At 33.5% G+C, this 22,375-nt stretch overlaps 2 protein-coding genes and 1 non-coding gene across 4 annotated transcripts in view; 1 reads left to right on the top strand and 2 right to left on the bottom strand.

The window, feature by feature from the left end:
- Positions 1-22,375, bottom strand: part of LOC123701337 (protein kinase C and casein kinase substrate in neurons protein 1) — a 95,676-nt gene that overhangs the window by 23,573 nt on the left and 49,728 nt on the right. The window contains exon 5 of the mRNA XM_045648773.1: positions 2,082-2,270. Within this exon, the coding sequence (XP_045504729.1) occupies positions 2,082-2,270 (189 nt within the window). The remainder of the gene's footprint in view (positions 1-2,081; positions 2,271-22,375) is intronic.
- On the bottom strand, positions 6,170-9,897 carry LOC123701321 (general transcription factor II-I repeat domain-containing protein 2A-like). 2 transcript variants are annotated; one of them, XM_045648752.1, is made up of 3 exons: positions 9,817-9,897; positions 8,489-9,038; positions 6,170-7,441 (listed from the first exon to the last, which is right to left on the bottom strand). In XM_045648752.1, exons 2-3 carry the CDS (start codon positions 9,030-9,032, stop codon positions 6,177-6,179), a joined length of 1,809 nt encoding a protein of 602 aa, XP_045504708.1. In that variant the 5' UTR covers positions 9,033-9,038; positions 9,817-9,897; the 3' UTR covers positions 6,170-6,176. The 2 variants fall into 2 exon arrangements, with proteins under 2 accessions (XP_045504708.1, XP_045504707.1); XM_045648751.1 differs by lacking the exon at positions 9,817-9,897 and having other exon boundaries at positions 8,489-9,118.
- On the top strand, positions 11,408-11,491 carry Trnal-uaa. The gene has a single exon. It is a non-coding gene; the product is annotated as a tRNA-Leu (tRNA).

Here is a 22,375-nt window from a genome sequence, read left to right on the forward strand (position 1 = left end):
AATTACAAAAAGAGAACAAAGACTGCACATTTATGCACTAGATGTCTGAAGCCTGTATGTTTGAGTTGCTCAAAAATGGTATGCCATCGTTGCCTGTAATCGGTGGTAATACCCCATTGCACGTTTTATTTTTTTGTATAGAAGCGTACATTTTTCTTGTTTATTTTCGGTTTTGTATTCCTTTAGAAGTCTTATAAAATTAAAAAGAGTTATTAGTTAAAAATATTTGTTATTATTGTAGGGCTTTGAAAATAACTCTGTTTTTTAAGACTATTAGAATAAGTTTTTTTTATTTTTAAGAGTATTTCAGAAGTTTATCCAGTTTTGTTATTTTTTTGTAGTGCCTTAATAAACATTTAAAAAAAATAATAAAAAAACTTAATAAAAAAAGAGTTTTATTTGAAAAAAACACGCTAAGAAAATATATGAGTCCAGTGGACTCATGGAAGCTGTTTATGTTAGCAAATTTCACCTAGTGAATTGAGGGTTAAACTTGACGCGTTTGACAGTTTGTGCGAAGACAGACAACGTCGGTCGGGTCAGCTAGTCTTTTATGCATATCAATTAAGAACTTCACGGGTCGATATCCTACCGGCCGGGGCCATGCCACACTGGTATATCGAGAGCTAGACTATCAACGCTACTACTAGGCTAATTTAATCCTAGACAAGGCAGTGAGTGAAGTTGCTTTTAGTATCGGTTTTTTATATTATACACCTTTTTATCAAAATCAATTAAGAACTCCACGGGTCGATTTTCTTGCTGGTCATGCTATCCTGGTACATCGCGACTTTCCGTTCACCAATCCTAGTTTAGTTACTACCTACGCACACTGACATAGCTGAATGAATTTAAATAATAGTGATTTAAGTTTAATAGCTAAGTTTACACAGAGATAAATGTTTCTTGATGTTTTTTTGAATTACCTAATATTTTTCAATGTAATTTTATACACTGCTTCTACGGACTATTCTTCTTTCATTAAAGCAATTGAGAAGCAACTGACTTATTCGATAATGGATTTGAAAAAGTGAAACTAAAGCAAAAGCTCTTATGTATAGTATAATCCCTGCTGGAAATATAAAGGAAACTTCTTAATTGGTATTGAGTTGTTTAAGCGAGCGTAATTTAAAACTGTTGTCCTAAGTTTTAAATTGTATTATTCAGTTTATTTTACTTACAGCTTATTTATTTTCTTCAGGTTAGTCGATATAGATTATGAAAATAACGAAACCTCTCACTAACTTGAGCATTAAAAGAAATGTCATGGACAGAAGTTTATTTAATAGACTCGACTTTACTTGTGTTCCTGCCCGTGTCTAAGAAAAAATGATTACAGAACTATTTTTATTTACCGACAGTGGTAAGAAACATTTATACTATAAAAACAACTCATTCTGAATAAAATTAATACCCTCTATGAATAACGAGAATTAGTGACAAATACGAAGTCGACCCAGATACGTCAAGTGTCGTAGAACTTTCATTAAAAATGCAAGCAGAAAAGAGAACCATCCGCGGCAATAACTATTATTAAATGGAAATGGGCGCAAAGTTTTAATGTTCTTTGAATGAGGTTTGATAACATGTCTCTCGTGTAATTGTTCTTTCGATGTTATGAAAATTTAATCGAAACAGCGGCTCTATTGTTTATTTTAGGTACAAAGCAATAAAACAGTTAATTTCTTCCATCATATTTGTGATCATGTGGGCTATGATAACGTTCCATTTTCAGTACGTTCAATCTACTAACACATTATTCATTCCACATTGAATCAAGCTGAAACTTTCATGACGAGACTCGTAAAGTTCACGAGTTCGCTAGAGTTTGCGACTCGCAAACTAGAGGAATCCGAATCTAACGCGTAAATTGTACTAGATTTCATTTTGATACAGGCTCTTTTATCAATAGCCAAATTAATTGTACTCCACGTCAGCATGAGCTTTATCATCTTAACCGGGACACGTAATAGACCTAACGCATGATAGAACTAAGATTACTGAGTAGTCCTAGTCCCTTCATTATTTTACGTGAGCTCATGACATAGTACAGGAAGAGACTTGCAAGCGATTCAACCAACCTGGTCCGGACTAAGCGAGCTGTCCCCACTCGCGTTCCTCTCCTGGTTTTGCGCGGTGCGCTCCTGCTTGCACGCCGTGTGGTACTCCAGCCGCGCCCGCTCGACCTTCTGCAGGAGTTTCGCCCACGGCTTCTGCGCCTTTTTGAACGCTTCGTCCATTTCTTTCCGCTCCTTTAGTTGGATCATTGACTGTGGACAAATAGTTAATGTTATTAGGCTGCTTATATACGAATCTATACATTATAAAACTGAAGAGTTTGTTTGTTTGTTTGAACGTGCTAATCTCAGGAACTACTGGTACGATTTGAAAAATTCTTTCGGTGTTTAGATATCCCATTCTTCGAGGAAGGCTATAGGCTATATATCATGACGCTAAAACCAACAGGAGCAGAGCCACGCGGGTGATACCATGGAGCGCAGCAAGTAACAAATAAAATAAAAGGATCAGATAAAAGCACTATTTAATAAGACTGACTAAAAGACAAATCCAAATAGTAATGCTACTGATTGTAATTAAAACTTTTTGAACATAAAATTGCACTTCAAAATAGACATTGAAAGGAAAGGCTTTCAGCATTGAATTTTTATTAATTAACAAGTGCACTTAATAAAGTTTGTACTGTCACTTCAAAATTCCATCTCTCTCTGAACGAAAAAGTCGTAGATATCATTCGCTATACACCTAACATTTTTGAAACCTTTAAGCACGCATTCAATGCATCATCACACAACATTAAAACAAGTAAATCCAATTGACGAGTGCGTATGACACACCGTATGTTTGTTCATCAACCTCATACAGATTGCACGTTAAATGTTATAATGTATGCGACATCATGGACCAGTCATCAGAGTAACCTTTGTTGGAACATATCTATGACATTTTATCATAATATGTGCTAATTTTATGATTAGTTATGTAAATCAACAAAGCAAGCAAGCAAGTCAAAAAAGCAGTGGTGGCTAAAAAGCAGTGGTGGCTCAGTAAAAAGCAGTGGTGGCTCAGTGGTGAGACCTCGGACTTCGAATCGATAAGTCCGGGGTTCGAGACCAGGCGAGCGCGCAGGAATTAAATTGATTTTTCAATTTATCTGCGCATGTTGTAACATCACCACTGCTCGAACGGTGAAGGAAAACATCGTGAGGAAACCGACATGTCGAAGAATTAAAAAAAAAAAAAAGTTCGACGACATGTGTCATCCGCCAACACGCACTTGGCCAGCGCGGTGGATTATGGCCTGTACCCTCATAGGAGGCCCGTGTCCCAGCAGTGGGAACGTATATGGGCTGATGATGATGATGATGTAAATCACGCGTTAAAAATTTCGTTTTCTTGGCGTTTTGATTGTTTTTCTAGTTGCGTAGTATCTAGCCGATGATATCACACAAACATATTTACATACGGTGTATTTTATAAAATATAAATGAAGAATTGAGTGGTATATCTGTAAAAATCTGTAAATCAGAGAATTTTAATGGAAAAAAACAATTATTGGATATGTAAATTATTCAACACATTGTAGAGGAAAAATTAATCACGAATCCAAATAGTTATGATACGTTATCATTGATGATAACATATTATTAATAGTAATAGAGATAAACAATATACCCTCACAATCTTTATACACTATTAGATGATAATCAGAGAGAAGCAATTTAGATTCATCATTATCCTTATAATTACGACTGACAGACGTTTCCTAACTGTCATGTTATATCGAAGGTTTTTAATATCCCCTTTTCTTTATTCATCAAGTGCAGTATTCAAAAGTTAAACTTACTTACTATTGCCTATACTATTTTACTTTATCATAACCAATACAAATAGTGTCACATTTACCAGACAGTCTTACGTAACTGACACGTAACACCACTGCTAAACACCGGTGTCACATCTCCTGCATCCGACCTTGTTCATAATAATTAGCTGCATCGCATTGAGATGTGTTGGACGGGTAAACAGCCACGGTATAGTGATAGTTGCGTAAGTGGTGTCGCATTTCTTCATTGATTACGATATATTTTATTGTAGTATATAAACTACTGTTTGTATGTCTATAAATAAACTACTATTTGCATATATCTCTTCAAATTGACGTAATTTAAAAAAATCAATGCAAATCTTTTAGCAGTTGCTCTGTGTACCAACGACATAATTAATGGGACCAATTCGACACCATCCCGCATCGAACAAAAAAAGAATCACGTAAATCGGTTCAGAAACCTCGGAGTAATCGGTGTACATACATAAAAAAAACCATACCGGCTGAATTGATAACCTCCTCCTTTTTTTTAAGTCGGTTAAAAAAGATTACGAGCGAGTTAATTTGATATCTGTATCCTTACTCAGGATATTATAAATGTGAATATGATTGAATATTCTGTTTTCCACTAAAAAGGGTAGTCCGATTATAAATAAACAGATAATCGTAAGACCTACTTATACATATTAGAAATATGTTATAGATAACAATACTTTTGGTTGCTAAAACAAAATGTGAAGGTATTGAAATAAAGGATGATAATTTGTATTGAAATTGGCTTGTCCATCAAAATGTGGACGACATGCGAGCAAAGCTGCGGCCGGAAATCTAGTTAATTTGTAGCAAAACAAATACCGTGCGTTAGTCTTACGGTGCATTTACATCAAACGAGCAAATGCTCATTCTAACCCTAGTGGGGATGTTAATGTGTTACAAAGCACAGAATACAAGTTTTCGTTTACAATAAAATATCATGAAAGAATGTTCGTGCGCTATGATCGTTTGATGTAAATGCATCGTTATGAAAACTTGAAAACCATTTGGCAATTTTTTTGTTTCCATCCACTCGATGTGTTAGAAAAGAAAAAATAAAATTAACATTATCATATTTAGTTCAATGCGTCATTTATTTATAGTCAATGAAAGCAACAATCTACATATTATTTATTAGCTTTAATCCTTATTTAATTAGGGAAATAAATACTCAATATAAATATATTATTATCTACACCAATTGTAATAAGAAGCACAAACGTTATCGAAATATGAATGCGCTTATCAATTCGTGCCTCGAATCGTGACAAGTATCTTATCTTCGTCAGTTTTATCACTCAAGAGTACTTTTCACTTGCGTATGTGGAATTTACATTCCTTTGAGTACGAGTGAAGAGATATAATTTGAAAAATAAAAGCCACAACCAGCCTAGAACCAGAAACACCTACTGCATGGTGTAACAAAATAATTTTTGGACTATGTATATTTATAGAAATATTTCCTACACAGCTATCCCTTACTATAAAACGAAATAAATATCGCACGAAGCATTAGAAGCATTGCTCAACTGCTATTGGTCTTAGAGTGATGATAATAGCCTATAATTAGCCTTCTTCGATAAATAGGCTACACAACACTGGAAGATTTTTTTTTATAATCGGTTCCTAAGTGTTATATACTTTATATCGTAAGTACCCAGGCAAAGCTAGGTTGTACTGCTAGTGAAAAAATGCAAACATTTTTATGCGCAAGCGCCGGTACTCACAACGGTATGCGGAAACATGATCTATGTATTAGCAAACACTGACTATCAGCAAACAGTGATGCCGCTCGATTGCGTAATGCACTCCAAATATTTGATTTACTGTCATATTTGGACTTTATTTTTATTATATTATTATATTACTAGCTTACCGCCCACGGCTTCGCCCGCTTTCTCTAAAACGATTTTAGATTTAAACTATCCTATCTCTCAAGTTGGATCAAACTGCACATGGTGTGTGAATTTTATTATAATCGGTTAAGTGGTTTAGGAGTCCATTGAGGACAAACATTGTGACACGAGATCCATATATTGATTAGTCTAGCTCAGCGGTCGGCAACCTTTTGGCAGGCAAGGGCCACAAGTAGGCAAAATAAACTTAAGGCGGGCCGCACTTGTGATATTAACCCCAGGAACCCGTACTACCTATGTAAGATAGGTAACATCCCAAAGAAAAAATAAAAATTCTATTGAAAATTTTCAAAACAAGTTTAGTTTAATTCGTACACTTAAATGGAGCTAGAAAAATAAAGTATATACTAAATTTGTAGGCAAATAAATTTATACAAAGTTCAGTGTGATGTCTGAGGTTGTATTTGGGAGGCTATTTCTTGTATGTTAGCAGTCATATTTGTAGTTGCAATTCGTAGAATAGCTCTCAAATGCTCATCTGTGAGACGGGAAGCATATTTATTTTTTCTATAATTGACAATTGAAAAAGTTTGCTCGCATGTATAAGTGCTACCAAAAATTGTAATGAACTGCTGAGCAAACCTTTTCAATTCGTCAAAATCTGATGGCAAGCTGCCATAAAATTTTATAAGATCATTGATGTCATAAAAAGAGCTTTTGAGAGCATCATTTGATTGGAGATCAATCACGTTCATTTGTAAATGACTCGGTACATCCTCAATACCACAAGAAAAAGGGTTTGCAAAAATCTTCAGTTTGCTCGAAACTTTCTCAAAATCATGAAATCTTTCAGTGAATTGGGTTTGCAATTGTATCAAAATGTCTCTCATTTTACCATTTTCCCAATGAAAATTAATTCCAGCTTCCTCGACAGCTTTTTTACAATTCGGAAAATGATCTAACTTTTTTTCATCAATATGTTTTATAAATAGTTTGTTTTTCATTTGGAATGCCTTAACGTCTGTGTGCATGTCACAAATTAATTTGTTCTTACCTTGAAGCCTTACATTCAGAGTATTTAATTCATGAGTTACATCTGTCAGAAATCCAAGGTCTATTAACCATTGATTATCTGCTAGCTCTGGAACAGATTTGCCTTTTTCATTCATGAAAGTGTTGATTTCTTTTCTGAGATCAAAAAATCTTTTTAAAACTGCACCTCTACTTAACCATCTCACTTCAGAATAATAAACAACATCTCTGTGATCTGCTTCCATATCTGACAGAAACTGCTGGAACTGACGATGACTCAACCCATTTTTTCTGATGTAGTTTACAGTCGATACTACGATGTCCATTACTTCTTTCCATGATACGACTTTGGAACATAATGCTTCTTGGTGGATTATACAGTGAAAAAATAATGGGATGTCACATCCTATCTCTGCCAGTTTCGTTTTAATTCTACCTACCAAACCCTTATTTTGTCCACTCATGTTCCTGCCTCCGTCAGTTGTTACACTTACCAGTTTTTCCCATGGTAATTGCATTGATAAGAGCGCTTGTTCTAAGTTACAAAACAAATCTTCCCCCGTAGTCGTTCCCTTCAAACTACATAACTGTAAAAGCTCCTCGTAGACATTAAAGTTCTTATCGATTCCGCGAACAAATATTAAAAACTGGGCAGTATCTGATACGTCATTACGGGTCCGTAGGTTACGCCCCCAGTGTGTTTTGCCCCCGTGGTGGAAGCCCCCGATTTCGTTTTAGTACTATAATATTTATTAGTTAAATATTTTTATCAAAAGTACAGTCAGATAGCAAAGTGTAACCTATTATAAAAAATGTCTAAGTCATGGTTCATTATTAAAATTTAAAATCAAAATCATAGTTTATTATTATAAATCTTTATTAACAATGTCGGTGTAACAAACGTTTGCTTATCTAATAATAGGTACTAATGGGTAATAATAGGTAATACGTAGGTACTTAATATGTAATAAAAATTAAATTAAATGTCTAATAAATAATAATAGGTATCTACGTAAATACAACTTTGATAACAAATAAAACCAAACATTAAAATAAAGCAACAATAACATGCAAAATCACAGATACGAAATTAAAAATCACAGTTTAAAATTAGGATTATTTTAAGTACTTATATACTATTTACGTACCTACTAAGTATATAGGTAGGCATCTACTTAAATATTTAGAAGATTGGTAACAGAATGTTCAAACACTAAAATATAATAAAAACAATTAACATTTAAAATCACAGATAACAAAAGTAACAAAAGAAGAAAAACATAGTAAAAATATTAGGATGATTTGAACTTTGTAATTAAATTATGTAATTTAAGTCATTTATATGCAGTGACTATGGAGGTTACAACATTGATATAGATATAAAATTAAAATGTAGTAATTATGTAGTTAGTTTGGCCGGGCACGGGCGCCTCGTTTAGACAAAGTACAAAGTAATGCATCTAAAGTAAATAATTGTAATATAGTAATAAAGTGAATATCCTTGTAGCATGTTTATAGTATCCAATATTGTGTTAGTTAGAATACTTATTTAGTAAGTTTGTCTACGTATTTGGTTCCGAAACACTTTTTTCATCGTCTGTATCTAGTAAAAAATATTTTTATTTTGGCGAAATCAACTATAATAACTTAATTTAAAATCGGGGGCTTCCACCACGGGGGCAAAACACACCGGGGGCGTAACCCACGGACCCGTCATTACTTTCATCAGCAGCTAAAGAAAACCATTCAAATTGTTGTGCTTTTTCCCGGAGTTGCTGACATAAATTGTCGCCCAAATCTTCAGTTCGCCGGGTACACGTTCTTGCAGATAGACTTATATTTTCGAATTTCTTTTTTTGATCCGGGCATACCTCCTCAGCCATAACTAAGGCACATTGTTTTACTAGTTCACTGTCGGTAAACGGTCGGCCAGACTTCGCAAGAATCTCCGCAACCCTTAAACTTGCGCGTATATTCGACTCGTTACTTTGAACGTGTACCTTAAAAACATTTTGTTGGTTCTTCACTGAAGATTTCAGTGCGTTAATTTTATTTTTCCGTGATTCACCCACTAGGCATGCAAATTTTGCTATATGCTCGGTTTCATAGTGGCGTTTAACGTTATATTCTTTTTGAATAGCAATAGTTTTTTGACATATTAAGCATAGCGGTTTACCATTGCAATTAATAAAAAAGTATAAATCTGTCCATGCTTCGTTAAATACCCTATTTTCTTCGGTAACCTTCCTTTTTTTTGAAGCCATCACTAACTGTAACAATAAAAGCATTGTCTTAAAAAACAAATCACTTTGTAATGCGACGCCCTACGTGAGCGATCTTACTGCGAACGCAAAACGGCACATAAACAACAAGCAGTCGATATCCGTTGAAATATAAGACCAAGTTTTAGTAAATCGTAAACTCAGAATATAAAACAAAAGACAGATAGACCGTGCAGAACACGAAAGTGAAGCCACCAAAGCAAATACAAATTCAGGCAGTACTTCACGAAGCTTCGCATCATTAATATGTTTTCAAATATTGTAAAAATTATTCCCAAAAATAAAAAATTACGTTACGTAAAATTAATTATTAAGGAAATTACATTTTTAGTGCAAAATAACGGCTGCTTATTACCTTTATTTAAAGTTCATTACTGTAAATTTAAACTAAATAACTTTAACTAGGTAATGAAAATTATTCACAAAAATTAAATCATTATCATTTAATTTGCAATAACTATTTTTTTTATTTGGAAACAATTCTTTCGTACATACATACCTTGTCTTAACAATAAACAACAAAAAAGATTAACCTAAATAGGTGCAAAGCGGGTATTAAATATCGGAAATTGATTTTTATTTTACATTGATAGGTAGATAATGGCATATTCCGGGTAATTTTGTTATTATCTTTAGTTTTTATAGAGCTGTCATGGACACCCACCAAGCCGGCACTATTGTTCCGTGCGGTCGATCTGCATATTGTTTTATAATCTGAGATCGTAAACTTAGATGAGTGCACAATAAATAGGAATCTCACACTTACCGAAATTAAAACAAAAATAGTGTTTTTGCGACACAAATGAAGTAATTTGTTTCACTAATCTATCATGCAACTAACCAAAATTGACGGCTCGCGTGAACTAACGGTCATCGCCTCGCCGACGACGCGGACGTTCGTTTCATTCGGTGGGAGAGGGGATGTCGTTCCGCCCGCACCGCTCCCGCGCGTTGCTCATAGTTTGTTCGTTTGCAGACAGAGCGAAGCGCGTTCTTCGCTTATCCATTAATTAAAGCATTTATTTCGACCACTATTTTGACATTTTATTACTTTTTTTTACAAAACATTCGCGGGCCGCAAGTAAGACACCCGCGGGCCGCATGCGGCCCGCGGGCCGCTTGTTGCCGACCGCTGGTCACTCTAGCTGATACGAAAATTGTATTAAATTCGTGTTTTAATTTAACTAATTATTAATTACATTGAATTAATTAATATTCAATTAATTAAATACCTAGTACGTCTGTATATAAAGGAAACAATAAGAAAATAAAGTAATTCCCATGACATTGTTTTGGCATGTTTAATGTTTATAGGGCCTTCGATCACGAGAAACTTACTTAATAAAATAAAAAAACTTAAAAAGTAACTTGACATTTGCGTATACGATTTCGAGAATTCAATAAACTCAAATAATAATAATAAAATGTACTTCACGAAAGGAATTTACAGCGTTGACATTAAAATTATTTAAATACAGCATTGATACGATCAACATCATAAACAAATTATATGTAAGAGTTGCAACCTTTCCACACTGATTCATATCTAGAAACGTTTATTTGCTGATTAATTATATTATAAAATTATAATATAATAATATATAGTGGTTTACGAGTGTGTTTTTAACATACATAATTATATAATTAGTAATTACTAAGTAGTAACCCCCAAGGTAAGTTTTCTTCATACTTTTGAAAACATTTGTCATATCAGTGGCCTAAATTCATTAATAAACTATTATTAGTTTATCGTTTTGTCCATTAATTTTATTTTAATTATTTATCGTTCAGGAAATACCATTTTAAACTCAATTATTTATAATATAACTAGGTATCGACAACAATTTAATTAACCTAGAAGTAATTGCTAAGTTTTAGAAAAAAAAACTTATCAAAGGAGACTATATTTTCACATAACATCAGACACATTTTATATATCAAGATACTCATAACATTGATCATATAATTTTAAGATAATAGATATATTATTATGTACAATTATTTTCATTTATCAATGAGCCTCCGGTCACGAGCTCAAACCTTTTTGCATATTATCATTTAAATTCATTTACACATCCGTGGAAATTCATTACACATTAGGGCGCGTATCGATAAGTGTCTTGATAACTTTATTGTTTCTTTATTATTACAGAAGTGACGTAATTTTAATTTTATTAATTTATGTGACAATACGTATACGAAACTAAACTTGTATTAAAAATTGGAAATTAGATTACTTAGTATAGAGACAAGATAAGTATTTCAAAAAGGCTGTGTTCAAATCCACATTATCCACGAGTTTTACCTAAGTTAGGTCTAAGTGCTAACAGCCTGGCAATTTCGCAATTGAATTTCAAGTCAGGTTGGCCGAGTGGTCTAAGGCGCCAGATTTAAGCTCTGGTTCCCGAGAGGGAGCGTGGGTTCGAACCCCACACCTGACAAATGGGATAATTCCCTTTTTATTTTTTCCCTAAATATAAAACAACATTTTTCCATTCATTCTAATTGTTGTTTTACTGACAAGTGAAACTGAAACCTCTTTTTTTTCTATTTAATACAATAATACATTTACCGTTTCATTTAAAGAAATTATCATTCACATAAACGTTTTTCTAGTAAGCTATTTTTCTGTTGCACAAAATTAACAGTTGTATGAAAATTAAATATGTGTCGTGGTCATATCGTAGATTTGATCATTTCATGATATGAGTGGCCATTTCACGAAATGGTCGCATATCGTGAAATGGCCAATTTAGTTTGGCCACATCATGATGTGGTTTGGGCAGATCAATGATAAGAAATCGTTTCACGATATGGCCAATTAACGCACGGTTTTTTCATGAAATGACCAAAATTATTTGATCATATCGTAAAATAGTTACATTAATCGTTGGTAGAGGCGCTGCAAGCTCTGTGTTTATGTGATAAGATGGCGGCCGCTGGCGAAAATTAAATTATTCGCAGTTAAAAACTTCATAATTCGTTTAATAACAATATTATGAAGAAAGTCATAGCAAAGAATTTACGACGAAGAGGTACGAGTACTATGGAAAATGTGGATATCTTATATGTATTTAAGAAAAAATGCGACTTAAATAAAATAATTTAAGAAACTACTACTATATTATTATAATTGTTTGTTTTTTAAAAAGCGATCCGCTTCTGGCACTCGCCGGCCGCTGCCGCGGCACGCTCGCTTTGCTCGCTCGGCTCGTGCGTTGTTTAGCAAAGTGTAACCTAACCTAACCTAATTGTTTTCTATTGCAAAAACGATTCGATTCTGGCATTCGCCGGCCGCTGCCGCGGCACTAACTTAAATGACATTAAACAAGTTTTTAGAATATAGTTATTCTGAAATTGTTTAATATTTTATGGACTCTTTATATTTTATACGATCTGGCCAAATGTGGATGACCAAATCGTGAAACGTTGACGATTTAACGATCTGATCAAACTATGTTGGCCATTTCACGATATGCGACCATTTCGTGAAATGGCCACTCATATCATGAAATGATCAAATCTACGATATGACCACGACATATGCATTATCATTGGAATGCAGAGATAATTTCACGTATCTCCCGTCCAAAATTACATTTTATTAGTACCTATATCTGAATACGTATTTGCAATATCGAGCGAACAGTCTAGTTATTTGAGACTTTTTTATGTAACACTAATTCATGTAATTGTCGAAGGCTTTTTCCAAAAAATATAGTTAGGAAACACATGTTATATCTTAATACATAGTATTAATATTCATATGAATACAATTCTTGAATAAATATAGAGAGAGATACTATTTAGGTACCTTTGACCGCCGCGGCCGCCTTGGTACAGTGTTTGACGCGTGATCGTAACACCGATGGGTCCTGGGTTCGATTACCGGTGGAGACGAAGAAAAAAAAATGTCTTTGTCTGGCAGGACACAGAAGGATGATCACCTACTTGTCCCTAAAGAAAATCGATCAGTGAAACAGATGTATAATGCGTCTGACATGGGACTCATCTTTTTACTATTTACCTACGTTTTTGTTTCTATAATTTCATTACAGTCATGTCGTAACTACGTAACTACTCTTTAATATATTTGCTGTTCAAACAATTACCTTCATACAAAGGCCTAATAATTCTGTTTGAAACAGCTTTACAATGTCAAGTTTGCTCTGATAAGAAAATGACGCAGTGTTATCAATTTAAATATAGCCGTTACATCATTCTTATGTTAATATAACAGGTGTTCATCGAAAATATCAATATACCTATAACAAATATTATGTTTGACACATTTATATACATCATACAAAGAAAATTTTTAATTGATAAAGTATTATTCGAGTATTTTACCGTCTTTATATCTGTTCGTAAATTCATCTCGAAAAATCACGTTATAATCTGTTACAATGCATATAAATCCTTATTTAATAAAATTATTTCACGACTTTTATATGTTTGAAGTAAACTACAAGAAGTTTTTTCTAACAGAGTACTTATAGTCTAACACACCTCAGAAGTCAGAAGTCTTTAGAATTGCATTCATAAATTAAATCACAAACACATAAACTACTAAAAAACTTTCGTATCATTTAGCGCTAATATTTCGGTCACCAAATAATAAACCAAACTTGATCCCATTCATCCAATAAAGAGGATTATTAATTAATCTATTAATTAGGTCGATGTAACATCGCATCAACTGATATAAAATTTGACAGAGCTTGACCGAGTTTTTGTAACTGGCTTAAAAATAAGGTAATCAGAGCATTACAGGCGCGTGTGTTTGATACTTACTTTTCTGAAAGTAGATAGTAAAAAGTAATAAATATTTTAAAGTGTAAGTACGTACCTACATAACATTAAAAATGATGACAGCAATTATTTTCATTACATAAAATTATTGAGGTAACACATAATAAGCCATTCGGTGTAGGTACTAGGCACTAATTACTACAACAAACAACAAAAGTACACGACTCATAATGCTCGTTCGTTCGACAAAAAGAAAAGTTTAGTTTTTCGTCAATAACTATTGAACGACGCTTAAAAATGTTACCATTTTCATTTTTCATATACCTAGCATTGAAAATAACACATCAATATAAAATCAATTTACAATAACGTTCGTCCCTCTACACTATTCACACAACCACAATATTTAACAAAGGCCATGGAGATTAATCTCAACGTTTACTAAAGGACCATATTTGTAATATAACACGTAGAGTATCATGAACACGATCTGTGAACACTGAATGGCCGTCTAGACATAAGCTAGATGGACTTAGGCACTTCACACCTGGTTTGGGAAGCGTGTAAGCCTTTTGTTTTTGTTAGTCGCCGTACAGTCTGGGTTTTTGAATGTGGTCAAAGTTAGTTCAATAATTATTACATTTGCGAAATCTTTATGAAATATTACCTACCAGCTTTAATGTAACTGAAATAGATTTATTAATATTAAACGCAATTACCTTTGTATATTGGACATAAGGTGAATTTTAATGAAAATTGTTACCCGTTATTTTTTAGTGTGTTCCTTCTTCTTATTCTTTCTCTTTCTATTGTACAATTCTTTCGAAAGTGAGCTTACGTAATTCTATCCTGTTTTAATCGTTAGAAAGTTTAGGTTGTAGTTGTTGTTGTTTTTGTACATGTAAGTGCCACAAAATTGATTAATCATTAGCATTGGGGTGATTACAAGGTCAGTAAGTGAGAAAGCATAATTTTCTCACAAAATATTTTTTTTTTATAATTACGATACAAAAAAAAATTAGTCATAAACACAGACGTTTCTTTATACATGCTAAAACTCGATTTACTCTGGCATATGTGCTCTACATAGACCTACTAACGCGTTGTTGCCGTTTAACTTACATCGTTAAGCCTTAACTTGAATTGTTAACTTGAGTGCTTAACGCAAGACACTTTAAGTTTACACAAAGTTCCTAATTGTTTCAAACTGGCCACACTTCAAGGTTCTCTAGAGGTCTGAACTTGAATATCACTTAGTCACCCTACTTAGTAAAATAGGTCTTGCTTTTAGGCGTATGTTAAAACTTTAGCTAAGCTAAGGTATCAATAATGTATGGTTTTAACATGTTTTTCAATTAATAATGACATATTTTTAAAAGGCCAAACCTTTTAGAAATAATTCGTTTTCTATGCCTAGAATAGATAGCTCTTCCCTTTTATACAAATCAACAAATTAAATTAAATGAATTTTGATTTATTATAGGAAAATGCAATTTCATCAAATAACAATACAAATTACAAAGTACCTTTATAAAATCTAGTATTTTCTCGTGTTAATTTTAATGAATAAATTGCGTTTAAAATCCGTTTAAAGTCTTCCTAATATAAAACTGTTAAAACAGTCCTTGTTACTGAGGCCGGAATGAACTCATTCTCCAAGATTGAGATAAGAGGATTATCCGCTATCAGATTATCCCGAATCGCTCCAAAGATTACGTAGTAACTATTAATCTATGCTAAAGATCAACAAATTATATTTATCGCGCACTAAATCTTAACTCTATATGTTTTAAATACTTACACGTGTCTGACCGTTTTAGAATGTGTTAATTTGAGATAGGTATAGGCAAGAGTGGAACGATTAGCTTTAATACAGTTAATTTTCGTTTTTTGTAGCAATTTGTATAATAATTATCCTCTGGGGGTTTTCACTTCTAAATTCACTGACTGTCTGACTGTTTTAAACCATTTTTCAATACTTATATATACGAAATTTTTCAAAACGTTAGTTTTAAAGTTGATAAACTGGTATCTACATTTACTCTTAGGGAATTTTATTTTATCCTCTTCTACCAAGTGTACAAGTAGCATTTATTATTCACTAGGTACTTTGATCATCTATTTAATCCATACAACAAAGGCTTCCCACCTAACCTACTATTTTCCAAAACACAGGACGTATTTTTGGATTCATATCATACGTATCATTCTCATAAAGAACCAACTCATAAATTAAAGAAGCATTACACAACTCTTACCTACATAATATAACATATTGCATAAAATATATGAAATTAAACCGTGGACCGGCAGAATCAGTCGCCATGCCGCAATGGCATTCCATCAATCACGCTATATGATATAATTGTAAAGGTCATATTGATATTTGGGCCAACTTCTTTAGCCTCCGTTGATGATTATGATTACTGACTGTTCTATTGAGCCTTAGAGAGACTAGTTAAAGGAACGCATATTCGGTTTTCATCATTGTTGTGTTTGACTCCACACCTGACACCATGTTGTGTTTGACTCTTTATTCTAATGATCAAGTGACATTACATTTTTATAAAGTATCTCAAAGTACCCACATTATTATTAATAATTAATATTACATACAACAATCATGATATTGACTGTTTTATTAACAAAGTGTTGCGAATTCTTTTTGTCATAGAAATTTTAATTATAAATGGCAGATGTTGCTTTTATTCAAATTATACACAAAAATGATTAATTATATATGACATGCTGACTTTACTTTAAATGAGATTACATACTTATTTTTTAAGAGCTGATTTTTCAATCGTTGGTTAAAACTTATTCATCAAACGTATTGAACTACCATATCAAAAATGTATTCTAATTGTCCGTATTTGACAGATTACAGGTGACATTTTAAAATGTTTGTGTAAAACTTTATTGGACGGATAAATTGTAACCATCTATTGAAAAATCGGCCCTTAATCAAGTATCTTTTTTCGAATAATCAAAACAAAAACCTGCCCATTTGTGTAATTAAATAATTCACTCTTGTTCACAAAAAAAGTGACGACGACGACGTCATCAGTGAAATGCAACATGCATTTTCTTTAATTACACATGAATCACGAGGATTATCACGATAAGACTCAGCTGACGGGTCCGCGGACGCGGTTCTACCGAATACCCGCGGCCCCGTCTATAAAGCGGCACGGCGTAACACAGTGGAGTTTAGTCGGTAGGTCCCTGCACTCAGCAGGGTGAGTCCGACATAACCCAGGGCTCTTTCCCCGAGTGCCCTGGGTATGCCTAAATGCATTCTCCACTATATAAAAAAAAGATAAGAGGATTATCCGATTATTATTGTTTTTGTTAATTTATAAAAGAACACTGTCGAATTAGGTTAGAATCCTGTAATGATAGTAAGTTCTATGTGATGTAAATAAATAAATAAATAAATAAATAAAAGTAATCGTTTTAAATGTTCATTCCGATTAAATATCATTATCGAACATATCGTTATTCTCCACATTATAAAATTATGTTTTTGTAACTTACTTCAAATACACTAAACGTTCATTTTTGAATGACCAACAACTATACCTCCTCCAAAAATGTAAAATGAGGAGACGATCCTAGTAAATATTCTGTGGAATTTTATGTATTCCTAGTTGCATAACTACAATTCGTAAGGATAACAGCCAGATCCGTCTAGACTTATGCCGGCTATCTACGAATAAAAATCTAGAATAGTTGAACGCCGACGTCGGGAAATGCAAGGAATTTTCTGATAAAAATGCAACGTTCCTTGCAAATTTGTAAGCTAAATTTAGATATTGTTTGTTAGTTGAATTTATTTTTAAAACGTAACGAAATTTTTCTAACTAAGGCAAGTATCTAAAGGATAACTACTAAAAATCACACAATGACGTCAATTTAGGAAACCACATTATCCTTTTCAACAATCTATACCTAGGATAACTAAATAAGCTCGATATTAATTCAGCATGACATAATACAACTGCGCATTAAACCATCATTATTTATTACTTTCAATTAAATAACACACGATATCCTCTCTGCATATCGAATAACGTTTCCTACGTGGAAGTAGCAATTACCGTACGTCGGTTAAGCGCTAAACTAAACGACGAACGTAGTTTAAATAAAATAAACTTTAAACGTAGATTAAAGAAAATATCATACGCTGGTCAGGCGCTAAGCTCAATGGCAAACGCGGTTTAATGAAAATAGAATAGTCTAAACATAGATTAAAGAAAATATCGGACGCAGGTTAAATGCAAATCTAAACGGCAAACGCAGGTCAATGAAAACAGAAACACTAAACGCATTAATAGAAATACCCCACGCTGGTTAAGCACTAATGTGTGGCTAAACGGCCAACTCAGATCAATGAAAACGGATTAAACGTCAAACGCAGTTTAATGAAAACGGAATAAACGTTAAACAGAGATTAAAGAAAACGGAATGCGATCTAAAATTAGATTATAGCCTTGCGGAGAATGCAGAAAGGGCAAAGCCGCAAGAATGCGTCGCGTGCTCAACGTTTAGGGGCCTTGGTTGGACAGTGATTACTCATTTGCGGGCATTTATACTTGACTAACTGTGCCCTGCGGTTTTTCCGCAACGAAATACAGGCAAATACTCTCACCCCCTATATCCCCTGAGGGATCTATTTTTAAACTATTCTTATTTTATTATTTAATTCATTTTAAACTTATCTAAATCTGTGCTACGATTTAGTCGTGTAAACTTATCGATTTTCGTATTTATAATAATAGTATGGACTTTCTCTGAAATATGTAAGGTCTGTAATAAGGTAAAATAATCGATTAAACAAATGAATTTTAATATCTCAAATGTGCCCTTCTCGATTTGCTTTACGCGGAAGTAGGTGATGAGTCTTTTGTGCCATATATGGTCAGATGGCCTATGCACGTATCATACTCTAAAAGGAGACACGGGAGCTTATTTCACAATTGGGACCTAACCGAAGACCTCTGTTTTAGAATGTCTACCGTACCGTTTGTTTCAACGTGCTTATAACAGGGACTACGGGTCTGATTTGAAAAATTCTTAAACACAAAAACAAACCCAAACACATCCATTTATTTATCCAATTAGACTTCTTCTAGAAGCACTTTTGAATCGTCAATAGGTACATATTTTATACATTTACCACCTTACATTGTCAGATAGCCCATGTATATAATACACGCTATAATATAACAAGACGCAAAGACCAACAGCAGCAGAGCAATGCGGGTAAAATCGCGGGGCACAGCTACTACAAGACAATATGCGCCTCAATAAACGCACGTAAAAGCACTTGCGCACACGACTGTACGCACAATGTCATAACACCATGTAAGTACACAATGTATTACGTGCTTGTCTGTACTAATATAAAACAATGGCTGAATCATTGCTGATCGCGGCCCCGCTGATCACTTTACTGTGAATCTCATTACAATTAAACAGACGTAATCGAATAAGGCTTTGATTTTATAACAAAAATTTAAGAAAAAATTCATTTTAGTGTTAATAAAAATAACGTTTTTACATGTTTAAAAAGGTATAATAATTAATTTAAACACATCGTAAGCATAAAATGATATTATTTGCCTAATTCAAAATAATTTGCATCTAACAATTAATTTTAGTGTTAATAAAAACTATTTTTGCTTAAAAAACAATAGTAAAGTAGGTACCTTAGTACTTTCTATTCGACCAAATAAAAAACTCTAAAATCATACGCTACATACGAGACACTGATGGATCGTTTAAAATCTAATTACTTCTTTTCTATCCGCATTATATTCCAATTGAGATAAAATTTAAACGGCTAAATGTATACCAGTATGATAAACGTGCAAATTGCGAAAGTACGGTCATGAATTATTTATTAGTGAACTGAAAATTTATTATCTCGTCGTATAATTGTTTTTATTTATAAGACATTAGGTATTTCACAATCACTACATAGTATAAAACAAAGTCGCTTTCTCTGTCCCTATGTCCCTATACCTATCCCTTTGTATTCTTAAATCTTTAAAACTACGCAACGGATTTTGATGCGGTTTTTTTAATAGATAGAGTGATTCAAGAGGAAGGTTTTAGTATATAATTTATTAGGTTTTAGACAAAGCGGGCGAAGCCGCGGGCGGTAAGCTAGTTTCAAATAGAAAAGAGAAAATATTTTCCGTTTAGCTTAGAAAACAAAAAATAAAAAAAAATACATACTTGAAATTGTTTTCGCGCTCGTGTATTCTATAGTACCTTTTTGCTTGACCCCTGAACCACGTCTCAATTAAAACCTTAATACATACCTTTTATAAATAAAAATCTAGCAATACAGAAACATCGCAAATAATTTTAATGGTGCCTCCATCTTGTAGACAATGCAGCTGGGTCGCGTATTAAATATTAATTACTGTATCCTTGGCTCGCCATTAACAATAACTTATGTTAAAATATGCGTTTATTCATATAGCAGTGATGTAACGATGGCGCTACAAGTGTGCATTATTATAGACAATTATTGTTTACTAGCTGTGCCCCGCGGTTTCACCCGCATTGCTCCGCACCTGTTGGTCTTAGCGTGATGACATATAGCGTGATGATTCCTCGATAAATGGGCTATCTAACACCGAAAAAAATTTTCAAATCGGACCAGTAGTTCCCGAGATTAGCGCGTTCAAACAAACAAACAAACTCTTCAGCTTTATAATGTGTATTAGTATAGGTTATTAATACATTTATGTCACGGATTTCAGTGAAAAATCCTTGCATGCATGGATACATGTATTAAGTACAAGCGGTCCGCCCCGGCTTCGCCCGTGGTACATTTTTACATTTTCTCTCCATAAGAACCATCCTCGTACTTCAAGAAATGTAATAAAAAAGAATTAACGAAATCGGTTCAGTTGTTCTCGAGTTATGCGCTTACCAACACATTTTGCGATTCATTTTTATATTATAGATATACATGAACGTATATTACATTAATCTTAGCATTATTAACTTGCGTAAAAGCTGTCGGTCCTAATCGTTCTGTCATACCTACTGTCGGATCAATTGACCTATATTTTGGAATCGTGTGACGAAAATAAAAACTACGAAAGATGTCCTCCCCACTCTCACGCTCACGCTCAGATAAATCGTTGAAGTATTTACTTCACAAAGATTTTATAGGTAAAATTGTTACAAAATTGATTACGGGAACGTGATCCTGATGCATTTTTCATGCATACAGACTACAGACTATAGTAAAATATTCATTTCAAATTATACTGTATCAAATTATTTATGAACGATCATGCCTCATACCGCGACAACCTACCTATCCATGTAGATGAAATTTGACATGTAAACTGCACAGTCCTCAAGGTGTATAGTATACAATAAGGGCGTAATCGCGCACTAAATACCATACTAAACCGTGCTAAGACTCTTAAAACCACCTAGTATATCCTTTTCTCCTAGTTCCTACATAACAAACTCGTTGCATTCCGAGGCATAACGTCGGAAGCCGAGCGGGCTGGTTGGTGCCGCATTTCTTGAATATAACATTAGATAATACCCTACAGTTTATACTATCTCTTGCAAATCTATACTAATATTATAAAGCTGAAGAGTTTGTGTGTTTGTTTGTTTGAACGCGCTAATCTCGGGAACTACTAGTCCGATTTGAAAAATTCTTTCGTTGTTAGTCTATACTAATATTATAAAGCTGAAGAGTTTGTTTGTTTGTTTGTTTGAACGCGCTAATCTTGGGAACTACTGGTCCGATTTGAAAAATTCTTTCGTTGTTAGATAGCCCATTTATCGAGGAAGGTTATAGGCTATATATCATCGCGCTACGACCAACAGGGGTGGAGCCACGGGGGTGAAACCGCGCGGAGCAGCTAGTTTAAGTATAACGTATAACTTCTCGCTTTAAATATAACATGAGATCGCGAGCACGCTCGCTGAGTTATGTCTTGCTGTATGGAAAATGCATTACCTACCTAGTTTATAATGTAATTAATAAAAGTGAATTTACTATGTGCTTTAATCCTTGAATACAAATTTTTATTTCTAAAATATATGCTATGCTTGTTTTAAATTTAACGAAAAACACTTCAATAGTATGATATAGAAATTGTTTCAATACCACTATACTTAAATCATCGTCTTTTTAAGAGCCGTTTTATTCGTTAGGATCTCTTTAAATTCTGTAAATATGTTGTTTTTTTAAGAATATTAAATACGCTTGGCTATTAACATAGTAGGTATACAAGACATTAGAGTTTGAATAGTACCTATAATATCTTAGGCAGAGATTGGTCTAAAAATAACTCTTTTTAATAAAAAGTATATTTCTTTTCATAGACGAGAAATGCACATATATCACAAATAACTTTAGTATCGATATTTTGTATGAAACGCTATCTCCGTTGCTTATACTGTCATATTATGAAGGTATAAAGCTGGGAGCCCGTGGATTGACTAATTTCCGCACCTGACAGCGCTCTGATACCCATTCGAAGTTCCAACGATGCAACGTTCAAAAATAGATTTTTTTTCTACCT

This window comes from Colias croceus, chromosome 21 (assembly GCF_905220415.1).
Source record: "Colias croceus chromosome 21, ilColCroc2.1".
Taxonomy (NCBI): Eukaryota; Metazoa; Arthropoda; class Insecta; order Lepidoptera; family Pieridae; genus Colias; species Colias croceus.

What these genes read in the sequence shown, in the direction of transcription:
- LOC123701321 (XM_045648751.1), bottom strand. Translation starts at nt 9,056, where the DNA reads ATGCTTTTATTGTTACAGTTAGTGATGGCTTCAAAAAAAAGGAAGGTT. An exon ending in TTCTTTAGCTGCTGATGAAA is followed by an intron (nt 7,442 to 8,488) that starts GTAATGACGGGT and finishes ACCTACGGACCC; the next exon opens with GTAATGACGTATCAGATACT.